The following is a 16,564-nucleotide window of genomic DNA, read 5'->3' as shown; positions in this document are numbered from 1 at the left end:
AGGAGTGGGGGAAGGGGTTAGGTGGGCCTGGGAGCCCAGCAGGCTTCCTCAGAGGCTGCCTGTGTCTGCAAAACTTGGGCTTTCAAACCTGAGTGATACCCCCTCTCCTGAGCAACTGGCTTCTTAATTTCTCTACACCAGACATGCTCAAAGTATGGTCTGTGGGCCAGCGCAGGTCCCCAAACTTCTCACCCCAATTCAGAATCTCAAAAGCATAGATACCAGGCATTTATAAGCTAATCGTATCACAACTTGACAGAGCCATTTTTAGTCTGTTGGGTCAATTAATAAGAATTTGAGCTTCTATTTTAACTTTGTTTTTATTTCATTTTTTCTGGTAATTCATTTTTATTGTAATTTTTTTTTAAGCATCATGGCATGATCAATTAGGAAAAAAAAAAAAAACAAAACTGGACCTTCACCACATATAGTTTGAGAAGCACTCCTTCAGCTAGGAACTGGAGAAGAAAGCCCCAGAATGGGCCAGTATTTCCACCTTGTGGGTGAAATTCTCATTTCCATTCTGTTCCATCCTCGGCAACAGATCTTGGGCAACTATTATGTGTAAGACACTCTACTCGGCAGGAGGGTGGGCAGGGAGCCATAAAGTAACACCCTTTCTCCTCTCTCAAGGAGATTATGTTCCTTAGATCTGAGAACACAAAAAGAGCCAGCCATAAGGCAGCTTGTGTTTACTACCAAGTTACAATGACAACAACAGCGGTGGTGGTGGCTGTCATCATTGTGCCCGGACACAGCACAATCAGGACAGCCCCACGGTACCTGCAACCTCAGTTTGCTATCTTCTTCCTCTTTCTGACCTGCACCCGCTGGTCCTCAGAGGTCCTCTCACTTGACACTCAGCTCCTGGCGATCTTATTTAGGCTTTAAACACTATCTTCAGTTTCCATCTCGATGCCTGTCCTTTCTCCTATGTGCCAGACTCTTCCATCCAACTCCCCACTCATCCTCTTTACTGAGATGGCCAATATGAATCTTAGACCTGCCCTGTCTGTAACAGAATTCAATTTCCTTTCCCAGTCTTTCTCATGTCAGTAAGTAGCATCACCATTCATGCTGGGGCTCAAGCCAAAACCTTCTATTCTTCTCTCATACACCCACACCCAACAGACCAGTCACTCCAGTGCTCTGCCTTCCAAACATATCCTAGATCCAGCCATTCCTCTGCAGATCACAGCTGCTGCCCTATGACAAACCACCATTAAATTGCATGTGAGCTGCTCCACCGGCTCCTAGATTCCCTGCTGCCCCATCATTGCCTCTCCCTCGGTCCAGTCAGTCTATTATCTTCCTGGCAGTCAGTGTGATCTCCTAAAAATGTAAGCCAGTTCATGTAATTCTCCTGCTCAAAACCCTCCACGGACTTCCCACACTACTCATTACAAACCTCAGTCTCTACAATAACCCACAAAGTCTGTAGCCCCGACTCCTGCCCACCTCTTCTACCTTATTTCTTATAGTTCACCCTTGCTGGTTGATCTCCAGCTGCTCTCTGGCTGTCTTGCTGTTTCTAAAAGACACTCAGCTAGCTGCTGCCTCAGGGCCTTTGCACTTGCCATCTGCCTGTCTCACTTGCTCTTTTTTGTTATTTGGAAGGCTTGTTCCTCACTTAAGTTTCTGCTCAAAAATCAACTCCTTAAGGGAGCCTTGCCAGACTCCTCCTATCGAAAATAGCTCTACCATCTTGGGAATTCCCTGACAGTCCAGTGGTTAGGACTCAGCACTCTCACTGCTGGTTCAATCCCTGGTTGGGGAACTAAAATCCCAATAGCTGCATGGCGTGCTCTCCCCGCCAAAAAAATAGCTATCCTCCCTACTCCCACCATTCTGTAACCTCTTACCTACTTTATTTTTCTTCTCTGCATTTTATTTCCACCTGAAATTGTTACTTATTTATTCACTTACTTGTTATCTAGTTCCTTTCCTAGAATGGAGTTCCATGAAGGCAAGGACTTTGTATAATATTATTGTCTCTGTATCCTGAGAACATAGAATAGTGTCTGGCATGAGGAAGACAACCTATATTTATTGAAAGAATAAGAAAAGTACAGTGGGCCTTCCAGATCCCTACACAGCTACAAATTCAACTAACTGTGGCTCCTGTGCTATGTTTATGATCTACGGATATGGGAGGGCTAAATAAAGGAAGTGAACATCCATGGACTGTGGTGTCCTGGGAGTAGGGAGTTGGTTCTGGAATGACAATACTAAAATTAACAGAGATGTCTGTGTACAGGCACGGTGCCAGGACCAGAGTCACTTCACTTGATACCCACAACAACTAGACGTTCATAGAGGTCACCTCCATTTTTAGGGCTGAGAATATACCCCCCTCCTCCCACCAGGAAGGCAGATTTCAGCACCTGGAGAAACATGGTTGAAGAGGGAAGCCAGACACAGACCAGCCTCAGGCTCATCAGAACACTTGCTTGGATTATTCAACTTGAAACTGGGGAAATGAGTCTTTTGTCTCCAGGATGGAGCTGGGAAGATAGGGCCTTGGGCGCTGCCTGCACCCACAGTCCCAGCTTCCTGAGAAAGCCTGGCTGAGAGAATAGCAGATACAATTGGATGGGGGACAGACAGACTCTAAAAGGCAGCGAAATCCTTAACTCATGCTGACTCCGAGAGACCCCTGACCCACTGGTGCAGTTATACACGTCCCTGAATTTCCATTTCTGTCCAGATACATTGGAGTCAAGTTTCTGACACTTGAAACCAAGTATTCAAACTAAAGACAACGCAAACTCTCAGACTTCCAAAGAGTTGGATTTCCCTGTGTGCCAGCAACAATGCAGCAAAGTGAGGAAAAGACGGGTCCCTGAAAATCCAGGATGGTTTTCCCAGCTCCCAGAGGGCTGACCCAGCACAATGAAAATCTCTTACCTTGGGAAGCGGATGCCCACGGTGAACACAGTGACGCCCCTCTGCTTGAGCTGCTTGGCGGGCAGGGCCACATGCCCTTGGGACCTCCCGTCGGTGACGATGATGAGGACCTGGGGCACAGAGGCATTTCTGCCCCCCGGGAATCCTTTGCGCAGAAGGTATTTCAAAGCAAGGCTTGTCTCTGTGCGCCCTCCTCTGAGCTCACCCAGAAGAAAAAAAAAAAAAAAAAGGAGAAAGAGTCAGCGATCCAGGGGTGAAGTTGGAATGAGAACCTGAGACAACAGCCACCTTCTCCCAGCAGAGGCTCAAAGGGACAATTCCCACATGATCTTTGCTCTCTCACCATCTAAACCACAGTGATGGAGTTTCCCAGGTGGCATCAGTGGTAAAGAATCCGCCTGCCAATTCAAGAGATGCATCCGTGGGTTGGGAAGATCCCCCTGGAGAAGGAAATGGCAACCCCCTCCAGTATTCTTGCCTGGAGAATTCCACAGACAGAGGAGCCTGGTGGGCTATACTCCATGGGGTCGCAAAGAGTCAGACACCACTGAGCACATACACAGTGTTAAATGCATATATTAGGAGAAAAGGCAGAGACAGAAGGATGTAAACCACAGTGATGAAGAAGAATGAATTTTTCCCCTGGACTTAGCACTCAGCCTGCACATGTGTTGTATTACATAATAATGTTATTCATGTATTCATTTGCGTTCTTTCTCCATGGTGGCTCCAGGGTACAATTCTCATCATTTGTCTAACACCCACCTCCTATCTCCCCATCCCTGAACCATTCCATTCTTGTTACAGCTCAACATGTCCTTGGGAAAGCAGGTAACTGAGCTTGGTAAGGATTTCTGAGCATGAATGGCAGGGCTTTGATGCAAGGGTCATTTTCAAGATCAAGCCTCTGTGTCTCACTTCCAGGTTCAGGGTTGGGCGTTGGAAGGCTGAACCATTTGACTACTTTCAGAGCAGGGCAAAGTGACTATGGTCCCATCTCATCAGGAGGCTAAGATTCTGCATTCCTCACAGCGGAGTTATGGAGACTGTTGGCCTAGCTTGGAAACCCAGCACAGAATCCCTACTAAATCTCACCATAGGAGACTCGTGACCACATCTGCAGAGGGTGGACTGCCAGCTCTGGGTGTCACCTAAGCAGAAAATAAAGACTTACTACAATTTTGGGCAAACCCTTTCAGTGGATGGTAATAGATGAGGAATCCCCTGCTCAGAGACCAGTAATACTAACTGCTAATATTTACTGTCCACCTACCATGTGCCAAGCACCACTAAACATGTGTAAAAAGGTGCTTGGCTCATGTAATTCTCACCATAGCTCTGAGACAGGAGAGTTCAGAGAAGGGCCTTAGCTAAGGTGACACAGTTCATGGCGGGTAGAGGCAGGACTTGAACCCAGAACTTCCAGAGTCCAAGTTCTTACCATCGCATTATACAATCTGCCTCGACCCAGCTAGTGGAGGTCAGAACTGCAGTTTAAACATAGTCAGGCTGATTCCAAAGCCAATGGTCATTCCTTTGAGGGGGTCAGCAATTTAAAGCCTCGGGGCAAATGGGCACAGAAAACGGGTGCCCATTCATTTATGTACTATCTACACAGACCACGTGGCCAGCAGAGCATTAAAATATTTACTGTATGGTCTCTGATGAAAAGGTTTGCTGACCCTAGCTCTGTACTACTGTCCAAACGGTCACAAAACACTCCTCACTGAAAGTCAGGAGCTCCCTGTGGCTTCCCCTGGCGGTGATTCCCACGAGCCTCTGGCTGTGACCCTGCAGCCTTACTTTCTCAGCCAGCCTCAGCTTTCTCTCCTGAAAATATGCCCTTCCTCTGTCACCCCTCCGCCTGTCACTTCCTATGGGTTCAACGCTTTGGGATCAGGAAAAAAGCACTCGTTCTCCAGAAATCCATTCTCATTTCTCATACAGGCCTGCCTTCAGCCACCCCCCCAGTGTCACACTTTGTCTTTCCTTTTCAACCAGATTTTCAGAGTGGGTCTGGGCCCCCTCTTCAGAGTCACCAGCCTGTGGCCAGAGATAAATTAAATTTCAAGGATGGGAGGGCCCAGGTCACACTACTCCACTGGCCTCTAGGGTGTCCACCCTCCGCATCGCTCAGCACACAAATGCCCGTGCCAACCACCCTCTCCACCTCTGCACCTGACCTGCTGACTCCAGCCGACCAAACTCAGGTGAGATTCCTAATGGCTTCTGACCCCCAGAAAGAGAGAAGAAACCCTGCTGCCTCCACTTTCCTTATTTCTTGGAGCGTTCCTCACCGAGTCTGTTCTCAGCTCAGCATCTGGCTCCAGAACTAGAGGTCTGAGTCCAGAATCTAACGTTTTTCTAATTTCTCTCCAATGGGACGAAACTAGGTAGAAAGTGAAGGTTCACAGATAGACTGCTGTTTATGAGAGCAACCCACAGGCTGAACAAGAACAGGGACACAGATACTAAGTCCTGTGGTATACTGACCAGCTAAACTCAGCAAAGTTACTTAGCCTGAGATTCCTGTTAAACTTGCTAACATAGGGAAAGTAACAGTACTGTTTGAGGGTTAAATGCTGTTCCCAGTGCCTCCTGGTACCTAGTAAGCACTCCATCAATGGTCATTATAATGACCACCCAGCAGTCTATTCCAAGAAGTTTATCTTTTGAGTTCATCTCAAATTCTAGTGAGCACGAAAGTCCCTCAGGCGACTTAATAATGTGGATTCTCAGATTCCATCCTCCCAGAGTCCAAACTGGTGGATGTGCAACCAGGCCTGAGAACCTGTATTTTAAACCTGCCTGCCTTCCCCCACCTACCGTGATTCTGATGCAGGTAGTGCGTGGAACAGACTTTTTGAAAAATAATTCATAAGAACACTCACTGTAGGCACAGGGATGTTGATCACAGGAGTTTTTGTTGTTGTTGGTTTCAGCAGTGGATAAAAATCCTGGAATCAAGCTAAATGTGTTCTTTTAGGGCAGTGGTTCCCAATCTTTTTGGCACCAGGGACCCGTTTCGTGGAAGACAATTTTTCCATGAACTGAGGCTGGTGGGGGGATAGTTTCATGATGATTCTCATAGGGAGAATGCAACCTACATGCCTCACATGTGCAGTTCACAGTGGGGCTCACTCTCCTGTGAGAAGCTCATGCCGCTGCTGATCTGACAGGAGGTGGAGCTGAGGTGGTAATGTGAGTGATGGGGAGTGGCTGTAACTACGACTGTCACTCGCCTCCTGCTGTGTGGTCCAGCCCCTAACAGGCTACGGACCAGTAATCGTTCATGGCCCAGGGGTTGGGTAGCCCTGTTTTAGCGACTGATTTACTACATTGTAATAGCCAAATTCACTGGTTTATTATATAACCATTAAAAGGGCTCGACATGGGAAATAATGCAACTTTATGAAAAAATACACACCAAAAATATTAAGTAAAAAAAAATTTTTTTATAATTTTAACTATTTTAAAAACTATGTTTAAATGTTAATGTAGCTTGAAATAAGCCACAGCTGCTATAAAAGGCTTTGTGCGAAAGTAATGTGGTGAGTGCTATTTCTGTAAAGCTATTTAAACATACTACAATGCTAATAAAGCTACAGACGGGGTAAAAAAAAAAATTCAATCACAGAAAACTCAGAGTTGTGTAATTATGAAATTAATCAGACGATGGAACAGACTTGCACAGTCCCCCTGGCCAGACTTCTAAGCATTCGGAGGCCAATTTCTGGCTGTGTTTTTTTCTGATTTTAGGTTATCACGAGGTACAACGTTGGAAGGTTTGCTTGTAATATTTCCCAAAGTTATCACAAAATAGCAATAAGGTGATTGTCACAGTGGTTTCTTAGCCATTTCAAGACACGCTTTTAGGGGACTGCCTTGGTCTGGAAAGGCAAGTGGTTCTGGGTTTGGGGCAGAGCTGTGTTCATCAGTCCAGAATTTCAAACTCCACTGAAGAAAAAGGGTAAAGTGCCCTGGGGAGGTCATCACTCCCGGTCAGCCAACATTCCTCTGTTCTGATTAATAAGAGTGTCTCAACATTCAATGTCCTCAGTGACCCTGCAACCTTTGCCAAAAATCCAGTTACTGCCTCCGGTCCTGGTTTGTTGTCTTACAGTCGTCCTGGGACACACAAATGCTAATTGTGCACATCCCCAAAGAGCTGACCTTGTTCAGACATGTGAAGAGGCACCTTTCTCCACGCCAGTGTCTTCATCTGGCACATTCTCAATGCGTCTCTGCATGTCATGGGTCATGAATGACAGCCCTTAGGTAAGAACACAGCTAACAAGAGGCTCAACTACGTGTTAGGAGCTAGAGGCTGAGGAGAGGGCAGGCAGAGGTGAGAAAGGACAGTTCCATGGGGCCTATTGGATGGGCAGTGTAATCCTGTGGTCCTGGCCAAGTCGCCTGCTCCTTCTCAACCTCAGTATCCTCCTCCATAAAATAAGGGGCTGGGAGAGGTACAGAGAGACCTCTATAAAGTGCCTTTTGGTACCAGTCACTGCAACTGGCATAACTTTTCACATGAGAGCAGGGCTGAGTCATTTGAGTCCAAGTCCATCAACAACAACAACAAAAAACTCTGAAACCTACTAAAAAAGTTATTCTACATCCAAAGACAGAGAAGAAGCCACAGCAAGATGGTAGGAAAAGTGCAATCATGATAAAATCAAATCCCATACCCACTGGGTGAGCGACCCACAAACTGAAAAATAATTATACTATAGAGGCTCTCCCACTGGAGTGAAAGTTCTGAGCTGCATGTCAGACTCCCCAGCCTGCAGGTTTGGCATCAGGAGGAGGAGACTCAAGAGTATCTGGCTTTGAAGGCCAGCAGCGTTTAATAGCAGACTGCCACAGAACTGGGGAAACAGAAACTCCACTCTTGGAGGGTGCACACAAGGTTTCATACCAGATCCCAGGGACAAAATCTGTGACCTCCTAAGAGCCTGGGCCAGACCTACCTGATGGTATTGGAGGGTTTCCAGCAGAGGCGGGGGTAATTACTTTAAATATAAAATAGATTAAATGCTCCAAACATTAGACACAAACAGGCTGAAGGGATACAAAACCAAGGCCTATATGTATGCTGTCTACAAGAGACCCACTTCAGATCTAGGGATACATACAGACTGAAACCCAGGGATGGAAAAAAGTATTTCATGCAAATGGTAATCAAAAGAAAGCTACAGTAGCAATACTGATATCAGACAAAATGGACTTTAAAATAAAGACCACTGTAAGAGACATAGAAGGACACTACATACTAATCAAGGGATCCACCCAAGAAGAAGATACAAGAATTGTAAATATATATGTACCCAACATAGGAACACCTCAATATATAATACTAACATCCACAAAAGGAGAAATTGACAGTGACAAAAATAATGGGGGACTTTAATACCCCACTTTCATCAATGGACACCACATCATCCAGACAGAAAATCAATAAGGAAACACAGGCCTGAAATGACACATTAGGCCAAATGGACTTAATTGATACTTATAGAGAATTATATCCAAAAGCAGCAGAATACACATTATTTTCAACTGCATATGGAATATTCTCCAGGATTGATCACATGCTGGGCCACAAAGTAAGCCTTGGTAAATTTTCTTAAATCATATCAAGCATTTTTTCCATCCACAATGCTATGAGATTAGAAATCAACTACAAGGAAAAAAAACTGTAAAAAAACATAAACACATGGAGGCCAAACAATATACTATCAAACAAAAAATGGATCCTTAAAGAAATAAAAGAGGATATCAAAAAATACCCAGAGACAAAGGAAACCTTTGGGACACAGTAAAAGCAGTTCTAAGAAAGAAGTTTATAGCAATATAATCTTACCTCAGGAAACAAAAAAAATCCCAAATAAACAATCTAACCTTACACCTAAAGCAACTAGAGAGAAAAGAACTAACAAAACCCAAAGTTAGTAGAGAGAAAGAAATCATAAAGATCAGAGCAGAAATAAATGAAATTGAGACAAAGAAACCAATAGAAAAGACCAAGAAACTAAAAGTTCTTTCTTTGAAAAGAAAATTGATAAACATTTAGCCAGACTCATCAATAAAAAAAAAAAAAAAAAGGGAGTGGGCTCAAATTGATAAAATTAGAAATGAAAAAGGGAGAAGTTACAACTGATGCCACAGAACACAAAGGCTTGTAAGAGACACACACAAGCAGCTACATGCCAATAAAATGGACAATCTAGAAGAAATGAACACATTCTTAGAAAGATCAATCTCCCAAGACCGAGTCATAAAGAAATAGAAAATATGAACAGACAAATAACAAGTAATGAAATTGAAACCATGGTTTAAAAACTCCCAACAAACAAAAGTCCAGGACCAGACAACTTCACAGGTGAATTCTATCAAACATTTAGAGGAGAGTTAACACCTATCTTTCTGAAACTCAGCCAAAAAAAATTTCAGAGGAAGAAACACTCCCAAACTCATTCTATGAGGCCACTATCCTGCTGATACCAAAACCAATCAAAGATACCACAAAAAAAGAAAATTATATGCCAATATCACTGATGAACATAGGCACCAAAATCTCCACAAGATACCAGCAAACTGAATCCAGCAATACATTAAAAGGATCATATACCATGATCAAGTGGGATTTATTGCAGGGATGTAAGGATTTTCAATATTCTCAAGTCAATAAGTGTGATGCACCACATTAACAAATTGAAAAATAAAAACCATATTATCTCAATAGATGTAGAAAAAGTTTTTGACAAAATTTAACACCCCTTTATGATGAAAACTCTCCAGAAAGTGGGCACAGAGGAGACTTACCTCAATATAATAAAGGCTGTATATGACAAACTTACAGCCAACATCTTATTCAATGGTAAAAAACTGAAAGCATTTCCTCTAAGGTCAGGGACAAGACAAGGATGTCCACTTTCACCACTTTTATTCAACATAGTTTTGGAAGTTCTAGCCATGGCAATCAGAGAAGAAGAAGAAATAAAAGGACTCCAAATTGGAAAAGAAGAATAAAACTGTCACTGTTTGCAGATGATATGATACTATACATAGAAAATTCTAAAGATGCTACCAGAAAACTACTAGAACTCATCAATGAATTTGCAAAGGTGCAGAATTAATACACAGAAACTGTTGCATTTCTATACACTAACAATGACAGATGAGGAAACAGAAATTAAAGAAACAATCCCATTTACCATCACATCAAAATTAATAAAATACTTAGGGACAAACCTACCTAAGGAGGCAAAAGACTTGGACTCTGTAAACTATAAGACACTGATGAAAGAAAAAAAATTGACACAAATAGATGGAAAGATATAACATGTCCTTGGATTGGAAGAATCAATAGGATCAATATTAATCAAGAACCAATATAATCAAAATGACTATATTACCCAAGGCAATCTACATATTCAATGCAATTCAAATTCAATGCAATTCAAATTACTGATGGCATTTTTCACAGAACTAGGACAACAAAAAAAAATATGTATGGAGACACAAAAGACCCCAAATAGCCAAACAATCTTGAGAAAGAAAAATGAAACTAGAGGAGTCAGGCTCCCTGACTTCAGACTATACTACAAAGCTACAGTAATCAAAAGAGTATGGTACTGGCACAAAAACAGAAATATAGATCAATGGAACAGAATAGAAAGCCCAGAAATAAATCTATGGTCAATTTATCCATGTCAAAGGAGGCAAGACTATACAATGGAGACGAGACAGTCTTTTCAATAAATGGTGCTGAGAAAACTGGACAGCTACATGCAAAAGAAATTACATGTACATGAAGCTACATGAAAATTTCATGAAAGCTTTCTAAATTCATGAAAGCTACATGGAATTAGAACATTCTCTAACACTGTACACAAAAATAAACTCAAAATGGATTAAAGACCTAAATGTAACACTGAAAACTATAAAACTCTTAGAGGAAAACAAAGAACACTCTTTGGTATAAATCTCAGCCATATCTTTTTTGACCCACATAAAACAAATATAAACAAATGGGACCTAATTAAACTCAAAAGTTTTTCCATAGTAAAGGAAACCATAAAGAAAATGAAAAGATAACTCATAGAATGGGAGCAAATATTTGCAAACAATGCAACAAACAAGGCATTAATTGTCAAAATTTTAAAAAGCTCATGCAGCTCAAAGTAAAAAAAACAAACAAACAATCCAATATAAAAAATGGGCAGAAGACCTAAAGGGGCATTTCTCTGAAGAAATTTAAAATATAAAATAACAAAGTATTTAAAATATATAATCAACAAAGACCTACTGTATAGCACAGGGAACTCTGCTCAATATTCTATAATAACCTAAATGAGAACAGAATCTGAAAAAGAATAGATATATGTATAACTGAATCACTTTGTTGTATACCTGAACCTAACATGACATTGCAAATCAACTATAGTCCAATATAAAATAAATTTTAAAATAAGAGTCACTGGAGGTCTCTGGGACCTGTAGGCTTCCTGGAGGTCTGTTCCCAGTGTGTGGATTCATGAGGGCACGAGGGCAAGGACAGCAGAGACCAAAGAAGATTCAGAGATCAGAGTAGCAAGTGGCCAATAAAGGCATTCTTCTGTGAGGGCTTATGAAAAACATTGAATATGTGTATACATATACATGTGCGTGTGTATAACACACGTTTATATCCATATAGCCATATATGTATAATACACATACATAAAATATGCATATTTTATGTATACATAAAATATATACATATATGTATGTACATACACATCAGCTGACTTGTAATGTGACTAAAATCATGACCTACCTCGTGTGTGTGCGTGCTAAGTCACTTCAGTCGTGTCCCCGACTCGTTGCAACCCTATGGACTGTAGCCCACCAGGCTCCTCTGTCCAGGGCATTCTCCAGGCAAGAATGCTGGAGTGGGTTTCCATGCTTTCCTCCAGGGGATCTTCCCAACCCAGGGATCGAACCTGCGTCTCTTATGTCTCCTGCATTGATAGGCGGGTTCTTTACCACTGGCACCACCTGGGAAGCCCATGACCCACTACATATATATATTTATAGAATGTGTATGAGCACATAAAGAGCGGGTCATCATTCTTAAAGTGCTTTCCGTAACAGAGGAGTGCTCTTTTTAGGTCACAAAAATGAGGCTCCAAGAAGCGTGGTGAGTCATCCTGGCTGAGTGGTCATCAGGGAGAGAACTGGGAGAAGGACCCAGGATTCTTCCCACCACGTCATGCTCTTAATCTGTCTCCACCCTACTGGACCTTTCCCCTAGCTGACAACCACACACAACAGAAGCAAAACTTCTCTTTTTTTTTTTAACTTGCATTTAAGTTCCCACCTTGGACATTATATAATAAGGGGCAGCTTTGGGCAGGGAATTCTTATTACCCGCTGTGCACCCCTGGGCTTCTAGAAGCCGGGCCACAGCCCTCTCTCTCTCTGTGGGGTCAAGAGCAGGTGCGACCCTTCAAGGGCAATTCTGAGAGCAGTTAGCATTGCTCTAATTGCAGCAGTATCTGATTGTACTTACTTGAAAACCATCCTCTTGATTTCTGCCTTCACTTCCTGTTGGGTTGAAAACGCATCCAAGGGGAATTCCAGACGAGGGGCAGAACTGAACTGGATGGCTCCCACCCTGACCTGCAGTGGGAGACAGAGGGCCCAGGGGCTGAGAGCGGGGTCAGGTCACAAACATCCCTGGGAGAAGGGACGAGAAAGGCTAACGACTCTGCCTCCTGCCCACTTGCAAATACCAGTGCTGGTATTTCTGTAATCTCCCTGAAAGAAAGTTCCAAAGACGGGGAGGAGAACTTGGAAGGAGACGGTCAAATGTGCCTGTGCTCTGCACTGACCACCACTAATTCGACCCTCATTTCGACAGCTCTCTGGGTGGAGTTGTGAGCACTTCAGGGTCTCTGCTCACACTAAGTCCAGGTGTAGGCACTCTTTTAAGCCTTCTCAATACATTTCATTTAATCCACAGAAGCCCTATTCATACCCATAATTACTGCCGGAGAAACTAAGAGAGAGGATACAGACCTACCCCAGGGCCAGAAAGAAAGGAACATGGCCATTGGACTTGGGGCCTGTGATCTTCACTAAGCCTGTTATAGCGACTGTCTCCTCAGCAGCCAGCACAGGCTTCCAGCAAAACGCCCAACCAGAAGTTAATCACAGCCACCATCAACTGGTGGCCCATCACTAAACACAGCCACCACACACCCATCTTTGGTTGAGGAGGGGGCACCCTTCCAGGCCTCCTCCTGCAAAACGAGGAGAAGGCCAGATCTCCAAGCCAGAGTTAAGACTGGGGGCCAAGCAACTCCCTAATGTGAGACAATCACCACTGGAGCTGAAGTTCCTCTGTAGCAGAGGAAGCGAGAGCCACCAGTGATTCCTGATTCTGCATCCTCATTCAGAAGGCCTTGCAAAACAGGAGGGAAACTGTGAGTAAAGTCATTCTCTGAACTCTTAAGATTAGCGAGTCAAGATTAGAGAAGGGTTTAAACATTTAAGTTTCCTCTTGAGAGCCTAAACCCTGCACCTAGCTGCTGGCTCTCTCAAGTCCTGGAGAAATTACATTCTCAGTTACTCATCTCACAATGAATTCTGGCCAAGATAGCAGATGGGCCAAGTGATTCATATTTAAACAACGATGCTGACTTTTTCTTGCTATGTGAATTCCTTCACTGCTGATCCCTTAGCAGGCCTGGTGCTTGGGAGCCGATCAAAGCACTTGGCCAGCTGCATCTGCTTGCAGGGAGCACAGCCCATCAACTTTCCTCCCACCGGAAGTTCTGAGTAGGAGTTGCCGGGCATCTTAAGCAGGAAGAAATACAAGTCTTGGGTTCGGGTTAGACAAGTCTTGGGTGGGCATGTAGGATGCACATGGGAAAGCAGAGTAGTAGAGAACCTCGGGAAGGAGTTTCTGAGAAGTGACCCTTTTTCTCTCGAATTTAGCATGTGATAAACCACTAGGGCATCTCAAACCACTGGGAAAAGATGGTGCCATCAGTAAGATATACTGGGACAACAGGACAGCCATCTGCAAAAGAATAGAGCAAAGCTTGCAAATGGATTCACCAGTGAAGTGTGAAAAGTGTAACCATAAAAGTTCTAGAAGAAAACTTGGGAGAATTCCTCTGTAATTGCAAAGTAACAAAGACATCACTATGACTTGTAGTCCATAAGCTGTAAAGGAAAAAAATGATAAATCTGACTCTATGAAGACAACTTCTACAGGGCAAAAAATGTCATAATGCAACCAAAAAATAAAGACAAATGAAAAGTTATTTGCTACTCACTCAGAGACAAAAAGTTACTTTCACCAATACATAAAGGGTATCTAGCAACTGATATGTGAAAGATCAACAATCCGACAGAAAAATAGGCCAAGAATATGAACAGAGATCACAGAAGAGGAAATACAGACACAACTGAGCAACTAACACACACATACTGGTTAATTAAACCTTGGTAAATTCTCATGATGGAACATTAATCAGCTGTAAAAACGCATGCTCGTGCATGCTCACTCAGTTGTGTCTGACTCTTTACAACTCTTATGGACTGTAGTCCGCCAGGCTCCTCTGTCCATGGGATTTCCCAGGCAAGAATACTGGAGTGGGTTGCTATTTCCTCCTCCAGGGATCAAACCCACATCTCCTGCATCAGCAGGCAGATTCTTTACCACTGAGCCACCTGGGAAACACATAAAAATGATATATGCCTATATTAATACCTATATTATCTATCTACCTAGATAGGAAAGACTTTCAAGATAATGTGAGGAGAAAGAGGTGAGAGATAAAACTGTATAGCATGCTACCCTTTGTGTAAAAAATGGCAAAAATTAGAATATATATTCATAGTGCTTCTATCTGCATGAAGCAATTCTGTAAGGATGCTCAAGACAGCAGGGGTGGGGGTAGGGAGGACAGGGCAAATAGAAAATACGTGACTGGGAGGGATACTTTTCATTGAATGTCTTTGTTTTGAACCATGTGAATGAATTGGTTAAAAAAAAAAAAAGACTCCCTTGAGACCAACAGCTGGGTGTATTTACTTAAACAGGAAGGAACCAACTTCAAAACAAGATAGAAACAGCTTGAGTCAGTAGTCAAGGCATTTAATTTAATTGGCGGTTTGGGAGCAAAATAGCTACCTTTTATCTTCAGTTTACTGTATGCTCAGAAGCAAGCCCGCCCTGACTTCTCACCACACTGTAATCACTGCTGAAGTCATTACATTAGAGTCAGGAAGTGAACTTCTCAGTTCAAGTGTTGAGAGGAGGACTTCAAACACCTTAACTCCAACTCAATACAGAGCCTCCATAAAAAGCTTTAATTGACAACTACTTGAAAATTTCTTCCCAGAAAGTAAAACAAAGTGCAAGTCAAATTCCTTGTATTCAATACACGGAGATAACAAGACATGCCACGCTGTGCTAAGCTGCTTCAGTTGTATCTGATTCTCTGTGGCCCCACGGACTGTAGCCCACCAGGCTCCTCTGTCCATGGGGTTCTCCAGGCAAGAATACTGGAGTGGGTTGCCACGCTCTCCTCCAGGGGATCTTCCTGACTCCAGGATCAAACCTGCCTCTCTTCAGTCTCCTGCATTGACAGGCGGGTTCTTTACCACTAGTGCCACATGGGAAGCCCAATAACAAGACGATGACACCTCAAATGCAGCTGCAAACACAACAAACCTGAAGCCACAGGTCAGACTGAAGCATCTGAAATCACCCCAATGCAAAAATCTTTCTTCAACTAGCAATTCCACTGAGCAGCTTGGAGGTAGAGGCGCTCATTTGCTTGCGAAAAAGACACCAACTCTTTAGCTCAACAAGTCTTGCTATGAGAAAGTTTTCTCATGTCAAACCCAAATACAGCTCCCTCAACACCCAGACTTTGTCCTGTTAATAAAACAGAGCCACTAGTCACCCTCCTTCCAGTGAAAGTGACAGTCAGGTTCCCTCATACAAAAATGTCCAGGCCTCTCACTATTGTGGGTACTGTCTAGTTCGCCAATATCTAAGCTTAAAAAAAATTAGGTCTTCCCTGGTGGCTCAGTGGTAAAAAATCTGCCTGCAATGCAGGAAATGTGGGTTTGATCCCTGGGTCTGGAAGGTCCCCTGGAGAAGGGAACGGCAACCCACTCCAGTATTCTTGCCTGGGAAATCTCATGGACAGAGGAGCCCAGCAGGCTACAATAAATGGGGTCGCAAAGAGTGATGCTACTTAGCGACTTCATTGCCACCTTAAAAATGCCATATTCTAGATGTGGCTTGGCAACATTAAATTCCCTGAATTCTGGGCACCTGTGGGTTGGGAGAGTTGCTCGCAGAAGTACCACCCATACTGTTTCCTTACGCTCTCTTTGAGGATGCTGAATTCCATCAGTACCCACCACTTCCATGTACAGACACAGACACACCCCACCATGTCACCAGCTGTCCACGGCCTCTGTGACTGTGAGACCAGAATGTGAAGTCCTGGGCTGAGGCTCAAGAGCCCCTAGTTCTTCCATGCTGAGAGCTCTCCTCTAAGATTGCTGTGTGACCCTAGGCAGTCACTTAGCCTCTCTGAGCCTGTATCTTCATCTATAAAACATCCTCTAATAATCCGTG

At 43.4% G+C, this 16,564-nt stretch overlaps 1 protein-coding gene across 6 annotated transcripts in view; it reads right to left on the bottom strand.

Moving 5' to 3' along the window:
- Positions 1–16,564, bottom strand: part of VWA2 (von Willebrand factor A domain containing 2) — a 49,762-nt gene that overhangs the window by 17,247 nt on the left and 15,951 nt on the right. For 5 of the 6 annotated variants that reach the window (XM_061162726.1, XM_061162724.1, XM_061162725.1 and 2 more), the window contains 2 exons: positions 12,467–12,576; positions 2,908–3,102 (listed from right to left, as the gene is read on the bottom strand). In XM_061162726.1, the coding sequence (XP_061018709.1) occupies positions 2,908–3,102; positions 12,467–12,576 (305 nt within the window). The remainder of the gene's footprint in view (positions 1–2,907; positions 3,103–12,466; positions 12,577–16,564) is intronic. The other variant, XM_061162729.1, reaches the window with a different exon arrangement.

The sequence above is a fragment of the Dama dama genome, chromosome 15, assembly GCF_033118175.1.
Source record: "Dama dama isolate Ldn47 chromosome 15, ASM3311817v1, whole genome shotgun sequence".
NCBI lineage: Eukaryota > Metazoa > Chordata > Mammalia > Artiodactyla > Cervidae > Dama > Dama dama.
Note: the sequence above shows the minus strand (reverse complement) of the source record. Positions and strands in the feature narration are given on the sequence as shown.